Source organism: Silene latifolia, chromosome 8 (genome assembly GCF_048544455.1).
Source record: "Silene latifolia isolate original U9 population chromosome 8, ASM4854445v1, whole genome shotgun sequence".
NCBI lineage: Eukaryota > Viridiplantae > Streptophyta > Magnoliopsida > Caryophyllales > Caryophyllaceae > Silene > Silene latifolia.
The window spans coordinates 77,946,369-77,972,828 of NC_133533.1; the positions used below are offsets into that span (position 1 = coordinate 77,946,369).

General features: G+C 35.2%; 2 protein-coding genes across 2 annotated transcripts; both read right to left on the minus strand.

Annotated features, from left to right (window-relative positions):
• Positions 1-14,822: 14,822 nt before the first annotated feature.
• On the minus strand, positions 14,823-15,881 carry LOC141595403 (uncharacterized). The gene is made up of 2 exons (XM_074415366.1): positions 15,547-15,881; positions 14,823-15,441 (listed from the first exon to the last, which is right to left on the minus strand). Exons 1-2 carry the CDS (start codon positions 15,879-15,881, stop codon positions 14,823-14,825), a joined length of 954 nt encoding a protein of 317 aa, XP_074271467.1.
• A 2,186-nt stretch (positions 15,882-18,067) lies between these two features.
• On the minus strand, positions 18,068-18,901 carry LOC141594426 (uncharacterized). The gene has a single exon (XM_074414464.1). The coding sequence runs from the start codon at positions 18,851-18,853 to the stop codon at positions 18,335-18,337; it is 519 nt and encodes a 172-aa protein (XP_074270565.1). The 5' UTR covers positions 18,854-18,901; the 3' UTR covers positions 18,068-18,334.
• Positions 18,902-26,460: the final 7,559 nt, after the last annotated feature.

Here is a 26,460-nt window from a genome sequence, read left to right on the forward strand (position 1 = left end):
CCCTTAATTTAGAAGGATTATAACGATTTAACAAAGATGATCTAAGATCATAAAGTAAAATACATAAACAAAAGTAAAAGATTCAGAAATAACCTTCGGTCCTAGCAAATATGGCCTAAGAACAATATCAAAATTGATATTCGCCTATTAGTTGCACCCAAGACGATCTGAGATATGCCCTTTGATTATGCTAGAATCGATCTAAAATTTTCTGTAAAATTTAGTTGTTTTTGTGTTTTTGTGATGAGAGAGAGGAGGCATAGTCAAGAAAAAGCATTAGGGTAGAAATAATTCTCTCCCTTTCTTTTTATAAAGACCGAAATTTTGAGTCAATTAGGAAAGATAAATCTCTCCTAATATTCGGCCAAGCTTACCGAAATAAGGACTAAAATTCTCCTTATTTTTGGTCTTTCCAAAAATATATAATATGTGTTGAATTGTCATCTAGTGAGGATCGAACCCATGACCTCTTGGTATGTGTACCCTCACTATTACCACTATGACACATTGATCTTGTTGATATTAAATATAACCGATTACATTTAATTACGAATTAACATGTTAATTCGTCCAAGCTAACATTATATATATTTAATTAAATATAACTTATTATATTTAATTTACGAATTGACAGTTAATTCGTCTCAACTTAATATTATTTAATTTTCATTAAATAATTATCTCATCAACACATCGACTAACTTTTTAGTCATTTTGGGCATCAATGTGATTATATTTCTATAACCACATTTCTCAAACACATCCTATAGGTGTGACCTTTAGGGACCAGTTGATCACCGCCATCTGTATGATAATAACGTCAAACTTTCTAGCAAGCCAACCGTTATTAGGTAAACGTTAATCAACTGATTAAATATACGAAGTATACCCTTGTGAACCTGTAAGAGATTTACAAATGTTATCACACTAATTTGTGGAGGACACAAGCTCCAACACCACTTCAGTAAAACATTTTAGACCCATTGCCTGTTGTAACATGATTTACAAAGTTATCTCTAAACTACTTTGCAACAGACTTGCTTTGGTACTGCCAGATATTGTGGGTGAGAATCATGGAGCATTCATAAAAGGAAGATCTATCATTGAAAATGTGCTCATTTGTCAGGATATTGGGAAGTTGTATAATAGAAAAGCTGCCTCCCCTAGATGCCTATTCAAGATTGATCTGCAAAAGGCCTATGACACTGTGGAGTGGGCTTTTGTGGAACAGCTGCTCATGGCTCTGGGATTCCCTGATAGCTTCACTCAGAAAGTGATGATTTATGTTAAGACTACCTCATTTTCCTTATGCTTGAATGGGAGCAGTTTTGGATACTTCAAAGGACATAGAGGTTTAAGACAGGGAGATCCTATCTCCCCTCTCATCTTCACACTGTGTATGGACTACCTCACAAGAATGATAAACTATGCTACTGAAAGATGGCCTTTCCAATACCATCCCCTATGAAAAGGCCCTAAGCTAAACCATCTTATGTTTGCAGATGACCTACTGATGTTTTGTAAAGGGAATGCTAGCTCTATAATGCTCTTGATTAGGGTATTTTCCTCATTTTCCAAAGTTATTGGTCTCACAATGAACACCACCAAATCAGAGGTTTACTATAATGGGGTGTCACCTGAATTGAAGCTAGATATCCAGCAGGCTACTGGTTTTGTGGAGGGATCTATGCCATTCAGATATCTAGGTGTACCTATACAAGCAGGAAGGCTTACCAAGAAGGAATACAATATTTTGGCTGAAAAAATGGTCAATAGAATTAGAAGTCTTGGTGCAAAGAAGCTCTCATATGCTGGTAGACTTGTGCTCATCAATTCAGTGTTGAATACTTTATATTCTTATTGGGCAAGCATTTTCTTAATCCCTAAGGGTGTGATAAGACGAGTGGAAGCCATATGCAGAAATTACTTATGGGGTAGCAGTGCTGACTACCACAGAACTCCCCTGATTGCTTGGGTTAAAGTGACTCTCCCAAAAGAAGAGGGTGGCTTGGGGATTAAAAAAGCTGAGATATGGAATACTACCTCTGTTGCAAAACTGGTGGATTGGATTTATGGCAAAGCTGATAGGTTATGGATTCGTTGGATTAGCCAAATCTATATCAAGAATAAGGACTGGCACCACTATACTCCTCTTCAAGATGCTTCCTGGGCGTGGAAATGTGTCTGCAGAGTAAAAGAAATTATGAAATCAGCTTATGATGGTAACCAGTGGACTGTTGATCCTAGGGGTTACTCTATGAGGAATGGTTATGAGTGGCTTAGGCCTAAACAAGCTATGCAGGAATGGCACAAGGTTGTTTGGAACAAATGGAATTATCCCAAGCATGCTCTGATCAGCTGGATGGTAATGAATAATGGCCTGATGATTAAAGAGAGATTATATCAGTACAACTGTTGCACTGATGACAGATGCTGCATATGTGACAATGACACTGAAAGTCAGGCTCACTTGTTTGCTAAATGGCATTACAGTAAGCAGATTTTAAGACTGATTGAGCAATGGTGTGGCTTCAGGATACTTGTCAGCTTCTCTCATCCAAGGACTAGCAGGAGTGCAGGGGCAGGCCTTAAGCAGACCGTGCACAATCTCATTTGGACTGCTTACTATTACTATGTTTAGAACCAAAGGAATAATGCAAGGATTAATTTTCAGCTTCTGAAACCTGGTGCTGTTGCTGAAATGATCAAGGAGGATGTTAGAAAGAAGCTAAGGAGAAATAGGGACAAAAATTACACAAGGGTAGATAAAACTTGGCTGCAAAAATGGGGTGTTGTAATAGATTTGTAGTTCTGTATGTCTAGTAATAGATTGCAGGACTGAAATTAGCAGATGAGATAGGGTTGTATGCATAGTTGGAACACTTGGCTTTTCTTGTAAATTCTTTTTATGATTTATAATATTTCTCACATTTCACCAAAAAAAACAAAAAAGATAAAATAATGAAAACGTCATTCACACTATATGTAAAGTTCATAAAATTCATTATGTTTACTAATTGAATATCTGTGTTTAGGTTTCAGCATCTAAATAAGCATATAGAGTTAGTCAATCATGATAAACAACCAGTAAAAGAATCTTATTAACAAATTGAAAAAGATGTTAATATTCATGAATAAGAAAACCAACCTTAATGGTTTCATCATTGTAGCATGCATGTAGGCATCAACTCAATTCCCCTGTAATCAAACATACAAACTTGTTTATGATTAATAGCCAATGAAGAATAATCATAACTTCGTATATTAGATTGCTAAAAAAACTGTTAGAGTTAAATCCCTCCATTATGGAGTAGATGTTTCTTGTTGAAACATTATGAAGATGTTACTAATTGACCAATAACTTACTTGTGCATTGATAGAGTCATGAATATAGTATACGTTACATGGAAGTTATAACTTGGGATTTAGCTATAAAAGGAGAGTTTAGTCTATGTAGCTTGTATCCTCATTCCTTATTGTATATCAACTGAGCGATCAATAAAATTCCTAGTGCGACTATAGTGAGGACGTAGCCAAGTTGGTGAACCTCGTAAATATTATATCCTTGTTATTTTTCCGATTCTTATATTTATTATTGTGTGTGTGGTCATACAAATAATCCCTACAAACCGGTATCAGAGCCCGGTTGGGCGGGTGAGGGAAGAGCGATCCACTAAAATTCACAATAATGGAATGAGGTAAAATTTTGTTCGATAAATTCGATGGGAAATATTTTGCTTTCTGGAAAATGCAAATAACGGATTATTTGTATTTAAAGAATCTACATCTTCCTATGGAAGGCACTAAGTCGGATTCCATGGAAAAGGAAGAGTAGGAAAAATTGGACAGGCAAGCGCTAGGTGTGGTGAGATTAACGTTGGCATGAAATGTTGCATTCAATGTGGTGAGTGCAAAGACGACATTGGACCTGATGAATGTCCTAGAAAATATGTATGAGAAACCGTCAGCCACAAATAAGGTTTTCCTTATGCGTAGGTTGTTTGGTTTACAAATGGAAGAAGGCACCAAAATGGCGGATCATATTAATGATTTTAGTGTGATCACAAGACAACTTAGCTGCGTAAAAATTGATTTTGATGATGAGATAAACGCATTAATATTATTATCCTCGTTACCTATTAGTTGGGATACTACAGTGACTGCACTTAGTAGTTCGCAAGGACAAGAGAAGCTCAAGTTTGAAAATGTACGTGATCTAATTCTAAGCGAGAGCATTCGCAAAAATGAATTAGGTGAGACGTCGGGAGTCAATGGGAGCGGATTAATTGCTGATAGTAGAGGAAATAAAAATAATAGAGGTGGTTATCATGGAAAATCAAAGTCAACAATTAGAGGAGGTGCTACATATTGTAATTGTGGCGAGAGTGGACATGTAAAATGGAATTGTCCAAATCCTAAGAAAAATGGACAGCATAATCATGAGGATGGTAATGCAGCTATCGCTGTGGAGGATGAGGGTGATGTTTTGGCAGTGAGTGTCGAAGATCTGATTCAGTCTTGGGTATTAGACTCTGGTGTATCATTTCACGCTTCTCCAGATAAAAATTCCTTTCATAAATTTATTGGTGGAATGTGTCGTACTGCTTACTTGGCAAATGGTAAAGCGGTGCCGATTATGGGAAAAGGTGATGTTGAGATACATACCCGAACTGGAGGTAGGTGGGAGCTAACAGATGTCATGTTCATCCCGAACTTGAAAAGGAAATTGATATCTGTTGGAAAGCTCGATGAAGCAGGCTACAAGGTTGTCTTTGAGGAAAGTTCCTGGAAAATAGTCAAGGAAGCTATTGTTGTAGCTTGTGGGACTAAGGGTGGAACTTTTTACACCAGTGCAGGGTGTAGTGACACAAGTAGTGTAACTGCTGAAGAGATGAAGAATACAGTGGTTTCACGAGTTTTGTTGCAGGATCCGAAAACTATGCATAGTGGGCCTTACACTAAGTACCGTGGAAGTAAAGTTGGTGGCTTGAAGGTGGAAGGTGGTCCGAGAATGCACAAGGTGAAACTGGCACGCTCAAATGTGTGCCGAAATTCAAGTAGTTCTAATAAAGCAATAAAGGATGTTTCGTTTAGGTGGGAGTTCACGCCACGAAAAATGATGAGTGAAGCTCGACAAGTATGGTTGCCTTTGGGAATAAAGTTGAATGGTAAATGGTCAAGGATGGGTATTACCTTGGATGAGCTCTTGCATTTAGCATGAGCAAAGACATGGTCGCATTAGGTGAAGAAAGTAAGTTTTTGTGTTACTTCCATAATTTTTGGGAGGTGGGAGATTGTTAGAGTTAAATCCCTCTATTATGGAGTAGATGTTTCTTGTTGAAACATTATGAAGATGGGTTACTAATTGACCAATAACTTACTTGTACATTGATAGAGTCATGAATATAGTATAAGTTACATCGAACTTATAGCATGGGATTTAGCTATAAAAGGAGAGTTTAGTCTATGTAGCTTGTATCCTCATTCCTTATTGTATATCAACTGAGTGATCAATAAAATTCCTAGTGCGACTATAATGAGGACGTAGCCAAGTTGGTGAACCTCGTAAATATTGTGTCCTTGTTATTTTTCCGATTCTTATATTTATTATTGTGTGTGTGGTCATACAAAAAATCCCTACATAAACTATGCATGTCACAAAATTAAATAAATAGAAAAGACTTCAAATAAACAATAGAAAACAAAAATATATATAGAAGATCTAAAATAATGCATATGAGGAGAATAAAAAGTCAGCTTTATATGAAAAACAAATCTCATCTTGATTAATTACTTGTCATTGCGTACTTTTATAGCAACTAATAATCAAATTTTATCCCATCATGATAATTAGTTTTTGACTTAAATCGTGGGTCTTTAACTGCTTTCCATATCATAGTCAAACTAATGTAAGTGTTTCAGAATAATTGAACTCTCTGTAATTGCTCGAAAAAAAAACTTCTTTTATTAATATAAATAAATAGATATTGATCATTATAACAAGTCTCTTTTATACTCGTGTGTTTTTTTTAGGAGAAGATGCTAGGAGACGCTGAGTTACTATTTACTGCTTCGTGGTGGAGGCTATTACCTTTTTTTCTATCCCTCATGAGAGTCAAGGGCGAGAACACTTAAGAGGGGGAGGGGGTGAATTAGATGTCTATTTAAAAATTTAAGCTTAATGAAAGCTTCTTTTAAAACTCTTAAACACTTTAAACAATGCTTAGATGAAAGGAGAAGTTGATACTTCGAACTAGAGAGTTAGAAGTAATCAACAACGATTCAGCATGCAGAAGTTACAGTGTACTCAACTGTTGATTCAGAAGATATAAACGTGAGTATAGAGTGGCAGCGGAAATAAAATGAAATAGACATAATAAACGATGTTTTTAAAAATTGGTTCGGTCACTACTCCGCGACCTAGGTCCAGCACTATTTTGTTAAACGTCTTAGAAGTACACTCATAAAAAATAAGGCCACCCAGAATAATAAAACAACTCCCCAACCTACTCTGATTGCTAGTGCTTAAAAGCTACTCCGCTTCCAAGACTTTTGCTTTGGGCTACTCCGCCGAAAGACTCTGTGCTTAAAGCTACTCCGCAATAAAGCTTTTGCTTTGGGCTACTTCGCCGAAAGATTCCGTGCTCAAAAGCTACTCCGCTTCTAAGACTTCATGCTTAAGGATAACTCTATCCTAAGACTTTGGTTTGGTTCTACCCGGTTGTTACAAGACTCCACTTATCTCAATGTTGTTCACTTAATTGAAAGGAGGAGATAAAGTTTAAGTACAAAATACGGGATCCTCGAACAGGACTAAACGACTAGGTGCAATACAACAACACAATAAAAAGACTCAAAGATAAATAAACAAACTTGCAAAATGACTCAATGATTTTGAAATGATAAACGATTTTGCAAAGTTAATTTACTCGATAAAGCATAAGTCTTTTTTCGGTTTTAAACTCGTTGTTGCACATTTGTAAAAATGAATTAAGCAAGCTATTTATAATGTCCAAGTAGTATACTTTACACATTAAAATATCTTACACTCATAAACACAAGTGAATAAAATATTGTAAGTAGTTTGCTTGGGCAACATGCACAAGTCAACCGAATTCTTCACCAAGCAACCGAGTATTCTTCCTCAAGAAATCGGTGCCTAAGAATGTAAGAAATCAGATTGTGCACACACACAAATATGGGTAGGGTTTTTCATCAAGAAACAAGCATAAATGGTTGTGTTTATGGGAACCATAAACATTTCCATAAATGTAAAAAAGCAAACTATCCATTTATAGAAAGTGTCTTATTGTGCAAGCAAACTCCTTAGCAAGACATTGAAAGCTTTATTTTCTTTAAAAGACTTCAAAACATTTCCAAAAATTATTTGTGATACTTGAAAGTATTTTAACAAAGGTTTAAATAATTTCGAAAGATTTCTTTCAAAGACGAGTCAGAAGTAACAGTTTACTGAACTGTTGTTTTTGCACCTAAACGTAAATTCGAGTTAAAGATCTCCTTACAACACATGACTTTAACATTAATGACAATCTTCATCTTTGATCTTCATGATGACTATCTTGATAACCTTGAATTGATAATTGAAGCTTCATGCTACATGGTTAAAACTTAAGAGGCACACAATTAAATAACAATGAGATTAATTTGTCTTAAGACATCATCAACATTAACTAATCAAATTGGGTCTCTTCAATTTCCCTCTTTGATGATGGCAAGACAAATATAATTGAGTGTGTCATTCCCCCTTGTCAAGGTTAACAAGTCAAAAAATGATCAAAATAAGATGCATAAATACATGGTCATTGAAAATTAGTCAAATTTTTAATTAGCCTAAGTAGAACATTTAATCGCCAAGTTAACATAGTTACGGTGAACGCAAGCCTATGATTTATTAAATCACCACCTGCAATTTTAAACAACTTCCCCCTGTTGACATCATCAAGTAGGAAGAACACATAGTTTAAACAAGGATTAGAGTTATACAAAACAAATTGTTCAACAACTAACAACATAACCAATATTAGCAAAATATCACAAACATAAAGCCAAGGCAAAAAGAGATTAGGAAGGCTTTTGTTTTGAATAGGCATTAGGCATGGTTATGGAAAAAGGCTTGGCACGATATAGACTAGGCACAGTTTTGAGCAACGGATCAATCATCCACTTATTCATCTACCAACCCGTGAACCATCTCCACAAGCTCTTCATTTTGACCCTTAACCTCATTGAGTTCCTTACGCAAACCCGTCACTTCCAAACGAAGACCCGCAATCTCACCCATTTGAGCATGTTGGAGATCCAACAAGGTTTTTACATCCTTGGTGAGACGTGTCAAAGAAGACGATTGCATAGAGGAGGAGACAACATCTGTAGCCTTCATACCCGACCAAATACGAGCAAATTTATCACCATCAATTTTCAAGTACATTTGTGATAAAACTCCCGAGGTCATAGTGTCACACATGTGATCAACACCGAAAATAGTCGAGTCAACAAAGTCCATTTTCTCAAGAATGATCGATAACCACATCCCATAAACTAACACGGTGGAACTATCAACCTTACGCTGTTCTACTATCTTAGCAAGATGATCAATGTGAAAGAACATCAAAGCAGGTAGGTTAATTTAAAAGTGTTTAGCAAGATAAAAGATCAACCACATGTCTACCACACCATACACACCACGGCTCTCATTGCATGGTATCAAGGTTCTAAAAATGAAATTGAAAAAGAACCGATGGTTTATTTTGATTTCTCTTGGCTTAAGTGTGATGGGGGATGAGGCTTTGGGACATAGAAACTTTGTGACGGTCAAGGAACTTATACCATCTATAGTCGACCAACCACCCTTCGGAAATGAGGACAACCCGGTTGTAGGAATACCGAGCAAATTTCCGACACTCTCAACACTGAGAAACAAGGGTTTGTTATTGATCACGGCGGTAAGACTACCCGATTGGACATCGATTTTGAACGTGGTATAAAATTGAACAATCTTTGCTAAATAAACTCGATTATAAAGATTAACAAGGTTCTCCCCCTTTTGTGCATGAATTGCATCTTTAAAGAACTTAAAAGCGGGAGACAAATCATACCATTCCAGTTCATAGTGGCGGCCCGACTTAAAGTTTCCTTGAATGACATGCTTGCAATAATCAAATATCACCTTTGAAAAGCAATAACCATGAAGAATCTCGAATGCGTTGGACTTGTTCTCATCGAGAGGTTGCTCAATAGCAATCATAGCACTATTCGATTCATCATCAACTTCTTTTGCCATTTCCTCCACTTTTCTTTTTCTTGAGGTGAACCGAGTGGACACTTTCTTAGCTTTGCCTTTCGGTTTGGGAACGGATTCCTCCTTGAACAACTCGTCATCCTCAAAGACGGCATTCAATTTCTCCTTATCAACCTCCGTTTCCACAACATTTGCCTCACTCACGGTTTTCCCTCTTCTCTTTCGCCTTTTATTAACTACCATATCCTTCAACATCACATCACTACTCACACTCTCTTTTGATTTTGATTTTGATTTTGATCTCGATTTCCCATCACTCTTCTCAACCGATTTCTCAACACTCTTTTCTTTTTCCTCACTTTTTTCAATTGATTTTTCAACACTCTTTTCTTTTTCTTTTTCTATGCTTTTCTCGTTTTTCTCTCCTTCTTCTTCATTTTTCTTTCCCTCAATGTTTTTCTCTCCTTCAATCCCGACATCCTCACCTACATCCTCCTTTTATTTTTCTTTTTCCTTATCAACAACAACATCAAGTTCCTCAACTTCTTCAATAATTGGAGTACCATCATCATCAACTTCACCAACAACCCGTGAGCTACCTTCTTCACCCACGGTTTCGGTTGTATACGGCATATTCAAATTGAATTTCTGATTGAAAACCCGACTTGAGAATCTCCTAGCTTCGGACGTTGTTTTAGGACGATTAACAACTGATTTCCTTCTTGTCATTGGGGCTTTTGGTACAAACACTCAAGGTTTCTTTGGCGGTTTTTGATTTTGGGCAAATTTGGAACCAAGACTTTCGGATTGAGGTTCAACCGATGAAGCTTTCGGTCTATATGAGTCTCGGATTTCCTTCACAGTTTTAGGTTTAGTTGATTTTGGAGGCATTATTTTTATAGTGAATGTAAAAGTAACGATTGGAAGGGATAAGCTTTTGATGGTTTTGGAGAATATTTGGGGAAGATGGAGTTTTTTGAATATTTTGAAAGTGAAAAGAGAAGTCATCATATAAGAGTTGGAAAAGTTACATGTAGTAAATGAGGTGTAGGTGAATAGTGTTTTGCTTTTATTTGATTGGTTGAGGGGAAAAGTGTGTAGCCGGTTTGATGGTAGTAGGTGGCTAGGTGCATGGGTAGTGGGTAGTGGGAAAAGTAGGATATGATGGATTGATGGTAATTGAGTGGCTCCATGTGAACAATATATTTACCCATTGGATTTACATGCAAATTAATCATTTAATTCATTGAGTAATATTAACACATAATCACTTATAAAAAAACATGTAAACATCTACTCTAGTCAGTCATCGAGGGCAAGTCGTCATAAAATTTTATGCGGAATCCAACAAACCAATTTTCAACCGAAGTTTTACGAATTGTTTTCTTTCAAGTGGTTTTATAAATATGTCGGCTATTTGATTTTCCGTTCTACAAAATTTAAGACGAATTTGACCTTTTTCCACATGATCACGTAAGAAATGATGTCTTATGTCAATATGCTTAGTTCTGTTGTATTGGGTTCCTTGAAATGTTAATGGCACATGTATTATCACATAAAATAGGAGTTGAACCAAAGATAATACCATAGTCCCTTAGTTGTTGTCGAACCCAAAGAACTTGCGCGCAACACAATGCGGCACTTACGTACTCGCTTTCGGCTGTGGAAAGAGCAACGGTGTTTTGTTTCTTAGATGCCCATGAGATTAAACACAGACCTAAGAAAGTAGCCATCCCGGATGTACTCTTTCGATCAACATCGCTTCCGGTATAATCCGCATCCGAGTATCCTAAAATCTCAAAAGGACAATGTGAGGTATATCAAAGATCCAAATTAGACGTTTCAACCAAGTACCTAAGAATACGTTTTACGGTAATGAAATGCGATTCTCTAGGACTAGCTTGGAAACGAGCACATAGACATACACTATATAAAATATCCGGACGACTAGCGGTCAAATAAAGTAATGAACCGATCATACCTCGATACATCATTTCATCAACTTTCTTACCATTCTCATCATTGTCAAGCTTGGTGGACGAAACCATAGGTGTAGAGAAAGGTGTTTATAATTAGTCATACCGAACTTACATAGCATCTCCTTTATGTACTTTTGTTGATGAATCATTACACCATCTTGAGTTTTCTTGATTTGAAGCCCAAGGAAGAACCCTAGTTCTCCTATCATACTCATCTCAAACTCAGATTTCATTAGTTCTGAAAAGTACACGTAAAGGAGTTCATTCGTTGCACCAAATATTATGTCATCGACATAAATCTGTACAATCAACAGTTCACCACACTGTGACTTTATGAACAATGTCTTATCAACCGATCCACGCACAAAACCATTTTCCAAAAGAAATTTTGACAAGCGATCATACCAAGCTCTTGGAGCCTGTTTTAAACAATAAAGCGCCTTGTCAAATTTAAAAACATGGTTTGGAAATTCATTGTTCATAAAACCCGGTGGTTGCTCCACAAAGACTTCCTCTTCTAAATAACCATTTAGAAAAGCCGTTTTGACATCCATTTGAAAAGGTTTGATGCCTTTGTGAGCTGCAAAAGCTATTAGCATACGTATGGCTTCAAGCCTATCTACAAGTGCAAAGGTTTCATTATAATCAATACCTTCTTGTTATTTAAATCCTTGCGCCACTAGTCTAGCTTTAATCCTAACAATATTGCCCGAATCCTCTAGCTTATTGCAAAAGACCCATTTGGTACCAATCACGGTACAACCAGTAGGTCTAGGAACAAGATGACATACCTCATTTCTTTTGAATTGATTAAGTTCCTCTTACATCTCCATCACCCAACTCGGATCTTCAAGTGCCATGGTGATGTTTACCGGTTCAATTTGTGAGAGGAACGCATGAAATGCAAAGAAATCATTGAGGGACGATCTTGTTTTCCTTCCCGAATTCAAGTCACTGGTCAAGTTTTAAAGGGGGTGAGATTTTTGGTGTTTCCACTTCTTTGGTACGATTAAGGATGGTGAGGCTTCTTGGGGTTTTGACTCAACAGTTAGCTCAACTGTTGGTTCTGGTTCATTGTGTGTTTGAGGGTTTATTTCTGTTTGTTCGTTCTATTCTAGTGTACCCTCATTCCCCCTGGATGTCGTAGCCTAATTTTGTGGTTCAAGTGGTTCTATTCCCTCTGTCTCTTGGCCAGTTCCTTCAATCAACAGTTGCTCCGACTGTCAATTCTGCTCCTCTTGTTCGTTCTCCTCGTGTACATCATCCATGTCATGTCGGATCATTCCAAGCTCATAGTCCTCATCATCTTCATCATCCTCTTCCTATGTATTAGAATGAAAGAGACTAGACTCATCAAATATGACATGCACACTTTCTTCAATTTTCATGGTTCGTTTATTATACACTTTATAAGCCTTACTACGATCCGAATAACCGACAAATACGGCCTCATCACTACGAGCATCAAATTTACCCAAATTATCCTTTCCATTGTTGTGAACAAAGCATTTCAAATAGGATAAATTTGGCTTTCTTCCTTTAAGTAACTCGTATGGTGTTTTGTTAAGCATTCTTCGGACCATAACAAGGTTATAAATGTGACATGATGTGTTGACGGCTTCGGCCCAAAAATTCTTTGGCAACTTATTACTAATGAGCATAGTCCTACCCATGTTTTCAAGTGGACGGTTCATACGCTCTACAACCCCGTTTTGTTGAGGTGTAGCATGCGCGGAAAAGTTATGGCTAATACCGTGCTCATCACAATAAGTAATAAATGAGGAATTTTCAAATTCGGTTCCATGGTCGGATCTCAAAGATATGAGCTTTTTATCAAACTTGTTTTGGACCTTTTTCAACCAAATTAAAAATTCATCAAATACTTCATCTTTAGAACTTAAGTAGAGAAGCCAAAGCAAGAAATCGTGAAAAATCGTCAACAATCACACATAAGAAACGACTACCTCCTTTAATTCTAACACGCATTGAACCACATAAATCAATATGAAGTAACTTAAGAGGTTTAGATGTACTAACAAACTTTTTGGATTTAAAGGAGCTTCTTACTTGTTTTCCCGTAGCACAATCATCACACAAGCTATTAAAGTCGAATTTTATGTTAGGAATGTCGTCGACTAAGTCAAGTCGCTTAAGGGTGTTCAATGTTCTAGCATTTACGTGACCTAATCTCTTATGCCAAAGCCATGGGTCGTTCTTTTTCAAAGCACTCATACAAGACATGGTACGACTAAACAATGCAAAAAGATTAGTCAAGTAAACATCTTTAACACGTTTTCCTTCTAAAACAATTTCCCTTGTATTATCATCTAAAACATGACATTCACTCACACAAAATTCAACGATATTACCATTATCACACAATTGAGATATGCTAAGGAGATTATGTTTCAAACCTTTGACAAGCAACACTTTGTCGATACATTGTGACGATGACTTACCAACCTTCCCGATTATAATTTCACCTTTCTTATTGTCACCAAACGTCACAGTGCCACCATTGTAGGCTTCTAGTGAGAGAAATTGGTCTTTACTTCCCGTCATATGACGTGAACATCCACTGTCCAAGTACCAATTGCTGCTGCCTCCCACTAATGCCTATAAGAAATCAAGAGGTTAATTTAGGAATCCAAATGAATTTGGATCCCTTTTTGTGAGTTGCATTATTAATCAAATCTTTGCAAACCCACACCTTTTTAGCAACCTTAATGTTCTTGTTTAAGTCGATTAATCTGTTAGGACAACCATTAAATTCATGACCGGTCTTACCATAAAAGTTGCAAACAATATACTCGGGAAGCCCTGCATATTTTCTCCTTCGAAAATCAGTCTTGCTTGGTTCCTGGTTTCGAAAGTTACAGTTCACTGAACTGTTGCTTTTGAAACCAAGTCCAGCTTTCTCTTCAGATTTAAGAGACTGATTTATGAAGGAGTCTAAAATGTTTTGGCGACCTTCCCATTTCCTATAAAACTCTTTTGCATCATGCAACTCTTTGGTCAATGTTTCAATTTTAGCAAGATGGTCAAGATTTAGATGGCCTACTTTGTCAAAAGCGGATTTAGCATGATTACATTCATCACTAAGCAACATAGCAATTTGTTCGAGTTGCTTAGTATCATTTCGACACCAGGTAAGGTCAGCTAGCAATGAGCCTTGTTCTTTAGTCAAAATATCAACTTGATTAATTAAAAACTCGTTTTCTTTTTCAACATCAGAAACAACAGTAGAGGTTACTGTTGCTTTTGACAAGCTAGCAATATTCGTGAGAGCAAGGTTTTCTTTTTCTCAATTTCTTAATTTCTTTTCTGAGTGATGGAATGATGTTACTTTCTTTTATCTCGACCAGACACTCTCTAAGACCAACATTTTCTTCAGCAATTTCCTCAATTTGAGTTTGCAAGTCATAGAGTTTATCATTTTTAGCTAGAGTCTTGTCAAGTACGTCATCAAACATCAAACAAAACTTATCTTTAGAAAGAGTTCTAACCTTGTTATTGAGATTAATTACCTTGCTGTCGGAGTCATCGATAGAGTCATCGGAGTGAGCCATTACACATAGTGCGGATTATTTCTTTGAAGACTTGGGTCCATCAAGATCAAGACGAGTTGTCATACAAACTTTGGCATCTAATTCTTCCTCAAAGACTTCATCCTCATCGGAATCAGATACACCCCATATTTCAGACATGACTTTATGCTTAAAATCTTTCTTTGCAAAATCTCGTTTTTCTCTAGATTTGAACTCATTCCACTTGAGGCAATCTTTGATAAGGTGACCTTTCTTACCACATTTGAAACAAGCCACCATGGAATAAGATCTCCTCTTTTGAAAATGTTTTTTACTAGAATTGTTGAACTTCTTAGGATTGTGGCTATTGATCATATCCGCCATATTACGTGAGTACATGGCGTGTTTGTCATCTCCATCATCTTCCTCATCACTTGAGGTTGATTTGAGAGCGAAACCTCTAGCTTTGGAACTTTCACCCAAGCGCTTTGCAAGACTTAACTTGTGTGCCATGAGTGAGCCCATTAGTTCATTGAGGGACAATTTGGATAGATGTTTAGCTTCCTTAATAGCCGTCACCTTCGGTTGCCATTTTTCACTTAGGCTACGAAGGATATTTCGGACTATATCCTCGGATTCGAACTCTCTACGTAAACTCTTAAGTTCATTGACAATACTAGAAAAGTGAGAAGAAAGACAATCGATTGACTCGTCTTTCATCATATTGAACATCTAATATTGTTGCATGAGAAGGTCAATACGATGCTTCTTGACTTGAGACGTTCCCTCATAAGCAAGGCTTAATGTGTCCCAAATCTTTTTAGCCGAGGTACATCCGGAGATGCGATTAATATCTTGATCACCGGTGCCATATTGAAGAATGGACATGGCTTTAGAATTTTTCTCGACTTTACGATAATCAGCCTCGACATAACTTTCCTCACTTTTTACGGCACTGTTCCCATCAGAGTCAGTAACCGTTATAACAAGGGGACCCTTTTGAATAATGACCCAACAGTCATAATCCGTACTTTTGACGTAGTGTTCCATACGGTGCTTCCACCCGGAGTAGTTATGCCCTTTGAAGATAGGGTACTTAGTATGTTTCCCGTCCATGACTATAGGATCAACGCTCTGGTAATTAACCAGTATCAAGAGCACAAGCCTCTGATACCAATTGAAGAGTCAAGGGCGAGAACACCTAAGAGGGGGAGGGAGGTGAATTAGGTGTCTAAATATTTAAGCTTAATGAAAGCTTCTTTTAAAACTCTTAAACACTTTAAATAATGCTTAGATGAAAGGAGAAGTTGATACTTAGAACTAGAGAGTTAGAAGTAATCAACAACGATTCAGCATGCAGAAGTTACAGTGTACTCAACTGTTGATTCAGAAGATATAAACGTGAGTATAGAGTGGCAGCGGAAATAAAACGAAATAGACACGACAAACGATGTTTTTAAAAAATGGTTCGGTCACTACTCCGCGACCTACGCCCAGTGCTATTTTATTAAACGTCTTAGAAGTAAACTTATACAAACTAAGACCACCCGAATAATAAAACAACTCCCCAACCTACTCCGGTTGCTAGTGCTTAAAAGCTGCTCCGCTTCCAAGACTTTTGCTTTGGGCTACTCCGCCAAAAGACTCAGTGCTTAAAGGTACTCCGCAATAAGGCTTTTGCTTTGGGCTACTCCGCCGAAAAACTCCGTGCTCAAAAGCTACTCCGCTTCTAAGACTTCATGCTTAAGGATAACTCTATCCTAAGACTTTGGTTTGGTTCTACCCGGTTGTTACAAGACTCCACTTATCTCATTGTTGTTCACTTAATTGAACGGAGGAGATAAAGTTTAAGTACAAAACACAGGATCCTCGAACACGACTAAACGACTAGGTGCAATACAACAACACAATAAAAAGACTCAAAGATAAATAAACAAACTTGCAAAATGACTCAATGATTTTGAAATGATAAACGATTTTGCGAAGTTAATTTACTCGATAAAGCATAAGTCTTTTTTCGGTTTTAAACTCGTTGTTGCACACTTGTAAAAATGAATTAATCAACCTATTTATAATGTCTAAGTAGTATACTTTACACATTAAAATATCTTACACTCATAAGCACAAGTGATTAAAATATTGTAAGTAGTTTGCTTGGGCAACATGCACAAGGTAATCGAATTCTTCACCAAGCAACCGAGTATTCTTCCTCAAGAAATCGGTGCCTAAGAATGCAAGAAATCAGATTGTGCACACACACAAATATGGGTTGGATTTTTCATCAAGAAACAAGCATAAGTGGTTGTGTTTATGGGAACCATAAACATTTCCATAAATGTAAAAAGCAAACAACCCATTTATAGAAAGTGTCTTATTGTGCAAGCAAACTTCTTAGCAAGACATTGAAAGCTTTATTTTCTTCAAAAGACTTCAAAACATTTCCAGAAATTATTTGTGATACTTGAAAGCATTTTAACAAAGGTTCAAATAATTTCGAAAGATTTCTTTCAAAGACGAGTCAGAAGTAACAGTTTACTGAAATATTTTTTTTTTTGCACCTAAACGTAAATTCGAGTTAAAGATCTCCTTACAACACATGACTCTAACATTAATGACAATCTTCATCTTTGATCTTCATGATGACTATCTTGATAACCTTGAATTGATAATTGAAGCTTCATGCTACATGGTTAAAACTTAAGAGACACACAATTAAATAACAATAAGATTAATTAATTTGTTTTAAGACATCATCAACATTAACTAATCAAACTAGGTCTCTTCACCTCGTGAGGGGTGGTACTCGTTACTTGGATTGTAAATTTGCTATCCTACTAGCATTGAACTATTGTGATTCCTTTATAGCAAAAAATGAGTATAATCAGCAATCTATACTTCTATTTAGAATATTACTCGTATTTGGTTAAAACGAATAATGTGTTCAGTAAAATATCAAGTTGGAGTCAGAGTGTATGTTCCTGTACAGTTAAGCTTATTTTAAGTCGTTCCTTTTTTTTGTCAGAGTAAGTCGTTCCTTTTATTTCCCCGTGGTCGTTGAAACTGCAGGTGCAACAATATTTTGTATCTTCGCGTGGTCCCTGAGGATGAGGAGATAGTGGATGTGGATCAGGACTGATACAATAGCTGCTTACAAGCAATTCAGCTTTAGTTCATCCTAAATTATTCGTTTTTGAAGTACTAATTCAAATCTTTTGTAGAGGGTCATGAGCTTTTTGTCCTCTCTGTATTTTTTTTTTACTCTGTGTAGGATGTGATTGAATTTGGTGGTGTAAAAGAACTGCTTCATTTAAGATTAATGTTTATGATCACATTGAGGATTGAAATTCTTGAGAACATTGGATGACCCAAATTCAATGGCAATAAAGACACCGAACCATTGGCTTGTATAACAAACCTGACAATCCTAGAAAACTCGGCCGAAAGGCACTAAACCAAAAATCAATACGAAATATAAGGTTACATATACCGCAAAAAAAAAAACAAAAAAAAAATAGGTTTTTGAAATCACTCAAAACATAAATAAGTTATACTTTGTTGAAATTTGAGAACTAACGTGTGCAATGAGCTTTGCACATGTATAGGCAGTCATAGAAGCAAGAACCACCACAATGAAGTGGACAATCCAACCTCTTCCATTTGCATCTTCCTTCCCCTGTACATTGTGCATATTCTCCTAGTTTATAATCTCCCTTGTCATATCTCCTGTTTGCTCCTCTTCTTCGCCCTCGGCCACATGGGCCCCACTTATACCAACCCGCTCCTCCACCTCCCCATCCCCATCCTCCACCACTGCCGCCGCCACCACCACCTCCTCCACCCCATCCCCATGCATACCCACCTCCACCACCACCACTACTGCCCCCGCCACCACCTCCACCTCCACTGCCACCACTACCACCTCCACCACCATGGTGCCCGCCTTTCTGGAGACTAATTAAGGAGTCGGTGTTATTATGAGTAGTTAAGTTGTTTTGGGTTGGGGAGCTGGCAGTTGTGATGCTGATGCATTGGGCTAGTAAAAACACAGAAAACAGAATCACTAACCTTGACATTCTTGTTGTTTCCATGTTTGGGCCACAGTTGAGGTTGACAATTGCTTAGCTCCACTAAATATGTGATATATATAGTACCTCCTCATTTTTATTTTAAAATAAAATATATACGGAGAGCTTACAAGTTACGGCAAACATAACATCCTTTATCTACACTCATCCCTACCTTGCGAGGAGAATGATGGGTGTCTTGGTCTCTACTCAACTCCCATGCAAATGATGCAATTGAGCAATTGGCCAATACATACACTCATGAAACAACTACCATGTCTATTACATATCTACAATGGAAAATGAGTATCACACACTATAAATATTACCCAAGTACTACGTACCTCTTATTCTTTGTGTTCATCCCATCTTGTTTCAGCACATTTCTTAAGAATAAAAGAGTATATAATTAATGTTTGTATTACAAATAAAAAGGGATGTTGAAAAGCCAACAAATTTAACACGAAAAAGGGGACGTGAGAACAACACCATGAAATTTTCTTTTAGGAAAGTTGGAAGTACACTATGAATAGGAGGAGCAGTATTAATTAAATTTATAAAAATATGCATGAGCTTGGTTTAGCTAAAAATAGTATGGAGTACTTTGTAATATTCACTAAGTCTTAATCATTTATTTATTTTTGATTAAACTCAATTGGCGAGTTTAATATTTAATTTTGTTTCGCTATATTCATTTTCATTCTCAAGCTCATTAATAAAAGAGTTATACTAGTTAAGTTTGCATGGGATTTGATCGAACTTGGTCGCATTGCCATTTTCATGCCTCAGACTAAAAATAACCCATGCTCTTGGATTGGACTAGAAAGTTGTTGAAGGCCGGTCATGGATTCGGTACTCGTAATGAGCAATTTTTATTTAATGTTCGAGGTTTTTTTTTTTCCAATTTCTCGTCATTCCTTTAGTGTGTGCTGCTTACATTTCCTTATAATCAATTGCTGCCCAACTTTCCAATAGAAGAATGAATGTCTTACAGTCATTCTGCTATGAAACAAGCTTTCCTCTCATCTTTTCATCCCTTTATCTAGACTTGTGGCTTAAAAAGTACTCCATCTGTCCCGATTATTTGTTGTCCTTTTACATATTTGGGTGTCTCGGTGAATTGTTGTCCTTTTTATTTTAACAATGAACTTCATGAACAATTTAATCACACACCCAATTTGTTCCACTTGTCATTTAGTAATTGACTCCTTCCTCTTTTCTTGATCTCTGTGCCAAAACCAAAAAACCACAATTGACCGACACGGAGGGAGTAATAAATTTTTGATCGTGAGACTAAAATTATCTTAGACCATCCCCAAGCAGAGGTCGTGCTAATTAGGTCGCGACCCTGTTTTACTCTTAATTCCACATTATTTATTTTGACCTACTTTCACCCTCCCAAGCAGAAGGTCGCGACCTAGGTCATCAACCCAATCATTTTCCACTTCACAACATTCCCAATCATACCCCACTATCATACTCCCTCCTATTCTAGATAAACCTCCCTATTCATGGAGGGCACTAGAATTAAGGAGATAGATTAAAATAAGGTAAAGTATTGTAGTGAAGTTTGGTAATTGGAGAGAGTGAAGGTATTGTGGGGTATTATTGTGGGTTGGTGATTAAAATAAGTATTGTTGTGGGGTAAGTTGATTAAAATAAGTATTGTTATGAGTTAAGGTGGGGTATTGTTGTGGGGTAAGGTGATTAAAATAAGTATAAAATTTTACTAAAGAAGGAAATAGGGAAGATATTGTGAATAGATGAAAAAGGAAAGAGGGAAGTTTATGTATAATAGGAGGGAGTATTATACTTTTATTTATTGTTCAACCAATAAAAAGTGTTCACCTAGAAGGTCACCAAGGTGGTCAATCTGTTCAACAATGGTCACAAATTGACCTTTTAATGTAAAAGGTCACAAATTAACCATCAAAGATCACCAATTATACTTGCTTAATTATGTCATTAGCATGACCAAGCAAGGTCATGACCTACCAATTGACTTTGTTTGGGCATGGTCTTATAAAAAAAATAAAACTTACTACAAACTTAATTGAACACAATTCCCTATCTACTAAAAGAGTAGATGGAAATTTTTCCTCCAAAAAACATATTTTTAATTAAGGAAATTATTGATAATTTGACATTTAAATTTACCAATTGTTTGATCAAACAAGCATATCTTTTTTTTTTTAATACCAAGCTAGAGTTAGACCTTATTTAGCAAATGGTAGAAGCGAATTTATAATAGCGGATAACGTTAGCAGAATATGGTTAGCAGATTTTAGTACCAAGTTTGACTATAAATTAAATTAACAAAATTAATAAAGTTGTTGAGTAATTAGCAGGTTATAGGATAATTAGAATGGTTTCATGTATTAATTGAATATACTAATACAATATGCTGCTAATAACAACATATTCAAAAATAGTAGATTCCTGTCAATATGCTATAAGAATATGTCGTTTACGAAACACTAGAAAATAGTAGATTGATTAGTCAATCTACTAATTAGGCTAGAATCTACAAATTTTACTGAATATGGTATTTACCCAAACATGGCCTTAATAATTATAGGGGGTGTTTGGTTGAAGCATTGTAGGTATAAGGTATGGGTTTGGAATGCGCTAAACCCATACCTTGTGTTTGGTTCACTATTTTTGTAATTTGATACTCATACCTCAAACCCATGAGGTATGGGTTTTTCATACCCAAGGGGGGAGGTAGGTATGAGAATGATACCTTGGGTATCATATCAAAGAAGTGTTCGGGAAAAAATTAGCATTAAAAAAATTTATTTTTTCCTCACAAAACTAAATATATCCATATAATTATTTTTTTCTTGAATTCTTTTTTTTCCGTGAAAAATACAAACGATGATTTTTCTTGAACATTTTTAATAATATTTAAGAATAGAAGTATTAAGATATCAAAAAAAGATTAAATTATGTATAAAAAAATATATTCAAGTTTTTAACTAATTTAATTAATATATGAAAATTTATAGGAGAAAATTAATACATAAGTAAATAGTACAATGAATTATAGTAGACATACAAAAAAAGTGCATTCCTCATTCCGGAGTTGAACCAAACACAGGTTATCAGGAATGGAGTTCCAAACGCATACCATCCTGATTTGATTCCTGATTCCATACCGATACCTTTATGCGAACCAAACGCCCCCATAATGTATTTCATTAGTATATTATTATCTTTTACTTAAAACTAATCTTTTTTATCAAATTATATAATTTACACTAAATTCTAACTATAATCTTTTAATTAAAATATAAATGATATAAAACTATAAACTACTAAATCTTTTATTGATGTTATCATTTGAGAATGACTTGACCCATATTACCTATAAATAAAACTATAAATCGTTTTATTACTTTGATGACAAAATAAATTAAGAGAATTTATAGATTAGAATCATTAGGCTTTGTGATCTAAAAAAATATTTTGTTAAAAAAATACATTTCAACACATTACTCAATTCTCTTGGATTAATTTTCAATTTTATTATTTTTTTCCTAAAAAAAATATAATAACGATAAAAATAAACAATTAATTAAATACCACTATTATTTAAATATCTTAGAAAATAAAAAATTATAAATAACATGCATTTATTGCATAGGTTCTAAACTAGTTTATACTACTAAACTAGTAAAATATGTGAAACTTTTTAGTTCAGCTCGTCTATACATAGAATCATTAAATAATACTCAAACTAATTCCATCATTCATTTATCTTTAATTAACATACGGAGTACAAAAATACTTGTGTACTTCGGGAGGACGGTATACCTTACATTCAAAAGCAATTCACAAAATAGAATATTTTAATAGCTTGAGTGTAAGGAGTACCGTCCTCCCGGAGTACACAAGAATTTTTTGGGTAGTATCTCTTGTACCTTAAGAGGATATCAATGTCTTGTGTCATATCGTTTTATATTGTGATATTATAAAATCGTTTTACAAGAGACCTTATTCAAAAATCAGAAATTCTATTATACAACTGGTTGTACAAGAGCATTACCCATGGCCAATCTAACTGAGCTCATGTGTAGTTTTTTCGAGCTCTAATAATTTATTATTTTAATTTTAATTTTTTGATGTCAAAAATTAAAATCTAATTGAGCTCATATATATTATTTTTGAGTTTTATTATAATTTTTTATGTTCAATATTTTCATAATGGAGCTTATAATTTTTTAAACAAAGTTCACAATCTATAGGGCTAAACTCAAGTAAGTTGATACGATCTAAATTTAAGACGGAAATAAAAAGGATAGAAAATGCGACTGATCAATCAAAGATTGATAGGTCACCCAAATTAGTAGAATTGTGGTTTAATTAACACCTAGATTCTATTAACCAAATGAGATAAATCTCATACATATTTCATAAAATTCATTAATTGATTATTACTGTTGTGAAATAAAGGGAAGGGGGAATTAGAGAGAATTGTAAGAGAAAAAAAGAGAATACAGAGAGACAAAACCATATATTATTCCAATATAAAGGGGTATATATACACATATAATGAGGGTAGAGTTTCCATAAGAAAATACTCTAGAATATTCTAAGATATAGACATCCATATAATATTATACTTTAATATTTCATAACACTCCCCCTTGGATGTCCATCATTGAAAGATGCCTCGTTAAAAACCTTCCTCGAAAAACCCCGTGGGAAAAACACTAGTGAAGGAAAAGAGTACACTAATATTCAAACACGCATAACAAGCTGCCTCGTTAAAACCTTTCCATGGAAAACCCAGTGGGACAAAACCATGGCTAAGGAAAAATAGTACAACGCGTGCTGCTCCTCCTGATGATTACATAACTTGATAAATCTTGAAATAATCCATGATTTGACATAACTTCTCGATCGTTGAAGTAGTACCCATTGTGGTTAATAAACTTGAATCTCCGATCAATAGAAATCCATAACAGTTTCGATATCATATATCTTTGAGAACTCATAGTCTGGATATCACTACTACAGATATAGGGTATAACAACGGTTAAAGACCGTTGTTATATAAAAAAGCGGACGTTGTTAAAGCGTCCGTTGTTAAAGGTTTTAACAACGGTTGGTGTTTTAAGAAACCCGTTGTGAAAACTATTAACAATGGTTAAAAACCGTTGTCGTTACGAGACATTCGTTGTGGAAAGTGTGACTAATTTTTGGTGGGAAAGCTATAACAATGGTTACAATATAAAAAACCGTTGTTATAACTAAAGACAACGGGTGTTTTTTAAATAACCGTTGTTATTGTTTAAAAAATAAATAAATAAATAAAAATACAAAGCATTACTGCCAAAATCCCTCATGCATCAATTAATTATATATTACTAGACGCATGCATTATTACTGCCAAAATCTCTGCATGAAAAGGACACAATATATGGAATGCGAAGGGTTATAAGATTTGAAGCAAGGATATGACACAACTTCCTAAACAAAATTCGTATTATTTTAAGCATCAAACCCTAAACATATTAATTAAAAAACAATTCAAACGACACATTACTAATTATAGATTCATTCCACTATCTCAATAACCAATCCATTATATCACTATTTCCACCCAAAACTCCAAACCCTAAATCTTTAAAACCTAATAAACTCCAAACTTCCTTCAATAATGAATGATACCTTTCGTTTAACATGCATTATGACCGAGTACAACAAAACTTTCATACGCCGCTTGCAGGAAATCGAGAGGAAGTACAGACTCTTCCTTGAGGATGCTCGGATCGCACTCAAGGACGCCAAAACAAATGGCTTGTTAGAGCCGCAGATAATGCAGCTATATGAAGATATTGCATCTGCAGAACGAAACCTCCAAATAGAAAAGGAGGAGAGGATGAATATCATAGAAGAGAATGCATCCCTATATGAACATCTAAGAATTGTATTTTTAGCAATGCATTAAGTTTATGTATATATATCAATTAATTAAGTTTATGTATGTTAAATGTGGATTTGTTTTACTATCCTCTCCATCATCTTCTTTGTTTTATTTCATTTAATTTCTTTACTAATAATCGCAGAAAAACAAAGCGAATAATAATTAGAGAAAGAACAATGACGGAGAAAAACACATGCAAATAAAATAATTAGAGAAAGAACAATAATGACGGAGATGACAAAACCTAAAACCATAAATCGATAGATATATACCTGATAATTAGAGAAAGAAAGAGACGATGACAACAACAGTGACGGAGATGATAAAGCGACGATGAGAAAGAGTGTGGTTGTGTGTTTGTGTTTGTGGCGGTAGTTGATCTGTGTTTGTGTGATATATATTGTGGTCTTTGCTTGAAAGTATTGACAACGGTTATTACACATTAACCCGTTGTCATTAGATAATATATTAACAACGGTTCCTTTTACAACCATTGTTAAAAAATATTAACAACGGGTTCTAATATAACCGTTCTAATTACTTTTCACTAATTTTGAGCCAAATTATTAACAACGGTTATAATGTATTACAAAGTAAACTGTTGTTATTAGTTTTTATATTAACAACGGTTGTGCAAGTTTGGTCCGTTTTTAAAACCAATAACAATGGTTAACAACACATAACCGTTGTAATTAAGTTTAGTAAAATTTCGCGCCATCCATTCTACAACGTCTTATGGTGATTTTCGTGAATAAGCGTTGTTAAAGGGTCGTTGTGGTTGCCTAGATTTGTAGTAGTGTATAATCATTTCATAATAAATTTTGGACCTTCATTTCAATTAATACTTCCGCAATAGTGATATAGTTTTTCCTCAATAAACGACATTCCATTATATGTCAAAAACAATTGTCAACTCAATCCATCATGATGACACGACTAAACTATAGCGTAATAATGCGCTTATAGTGCTACCTCGTTAAAAACCTTGTTAGGAAAAACCCGTTTGGACAAAAAAACTAGTCGAAGGGAAAAGGATTGTAGCCATCATTCTTTAATTCCTTGTATTAAGAAGAATTAATCCGTAATTATAGAATAAATCATCCAATTCCTTTGAGCTATTTTCTTACCTAAACCACATATGTATTGATTGACATTCTCATTGTAGACTTTGACTACATTATTTTTCAATCGTTATGGTACTTATGGACCATAAACTAATTTCACATGTTTAGCATTAAGCTCATTTAAATCATTATTCTCATATGCTCAAACTTCGGGTTGAGACAATAATAATTTCCTTTTAAGTAAACTCTACAGGCGTTTAAATTTTCCATTTCGGAAATAATCACGATAACCTTTCAATCGTGTCGTAGAGGTTCATATATAATCATGAGTTTCCAAAACTCAATTAATCAAACATCGTCATTTGATGATCGTTTATAAAAGGCTCATATAGGGAGTTATCCTCGTTGGAGTATCTCATAAGATAACATTTCTCTTTTTTTAAACATTTATTAACATGTGCATGCATATGATATGAAACAAATTTCTAAACAACATATTCTAAAACAATGCAATAATAATAATTAATATATATATATATATATATATATATATATATATATATATATATATAGAGAGAGAGAGAGAGAGAGAGATTGAATCATGTGAGGCACCCTTCTTAGGGTGAGGCGGCTGG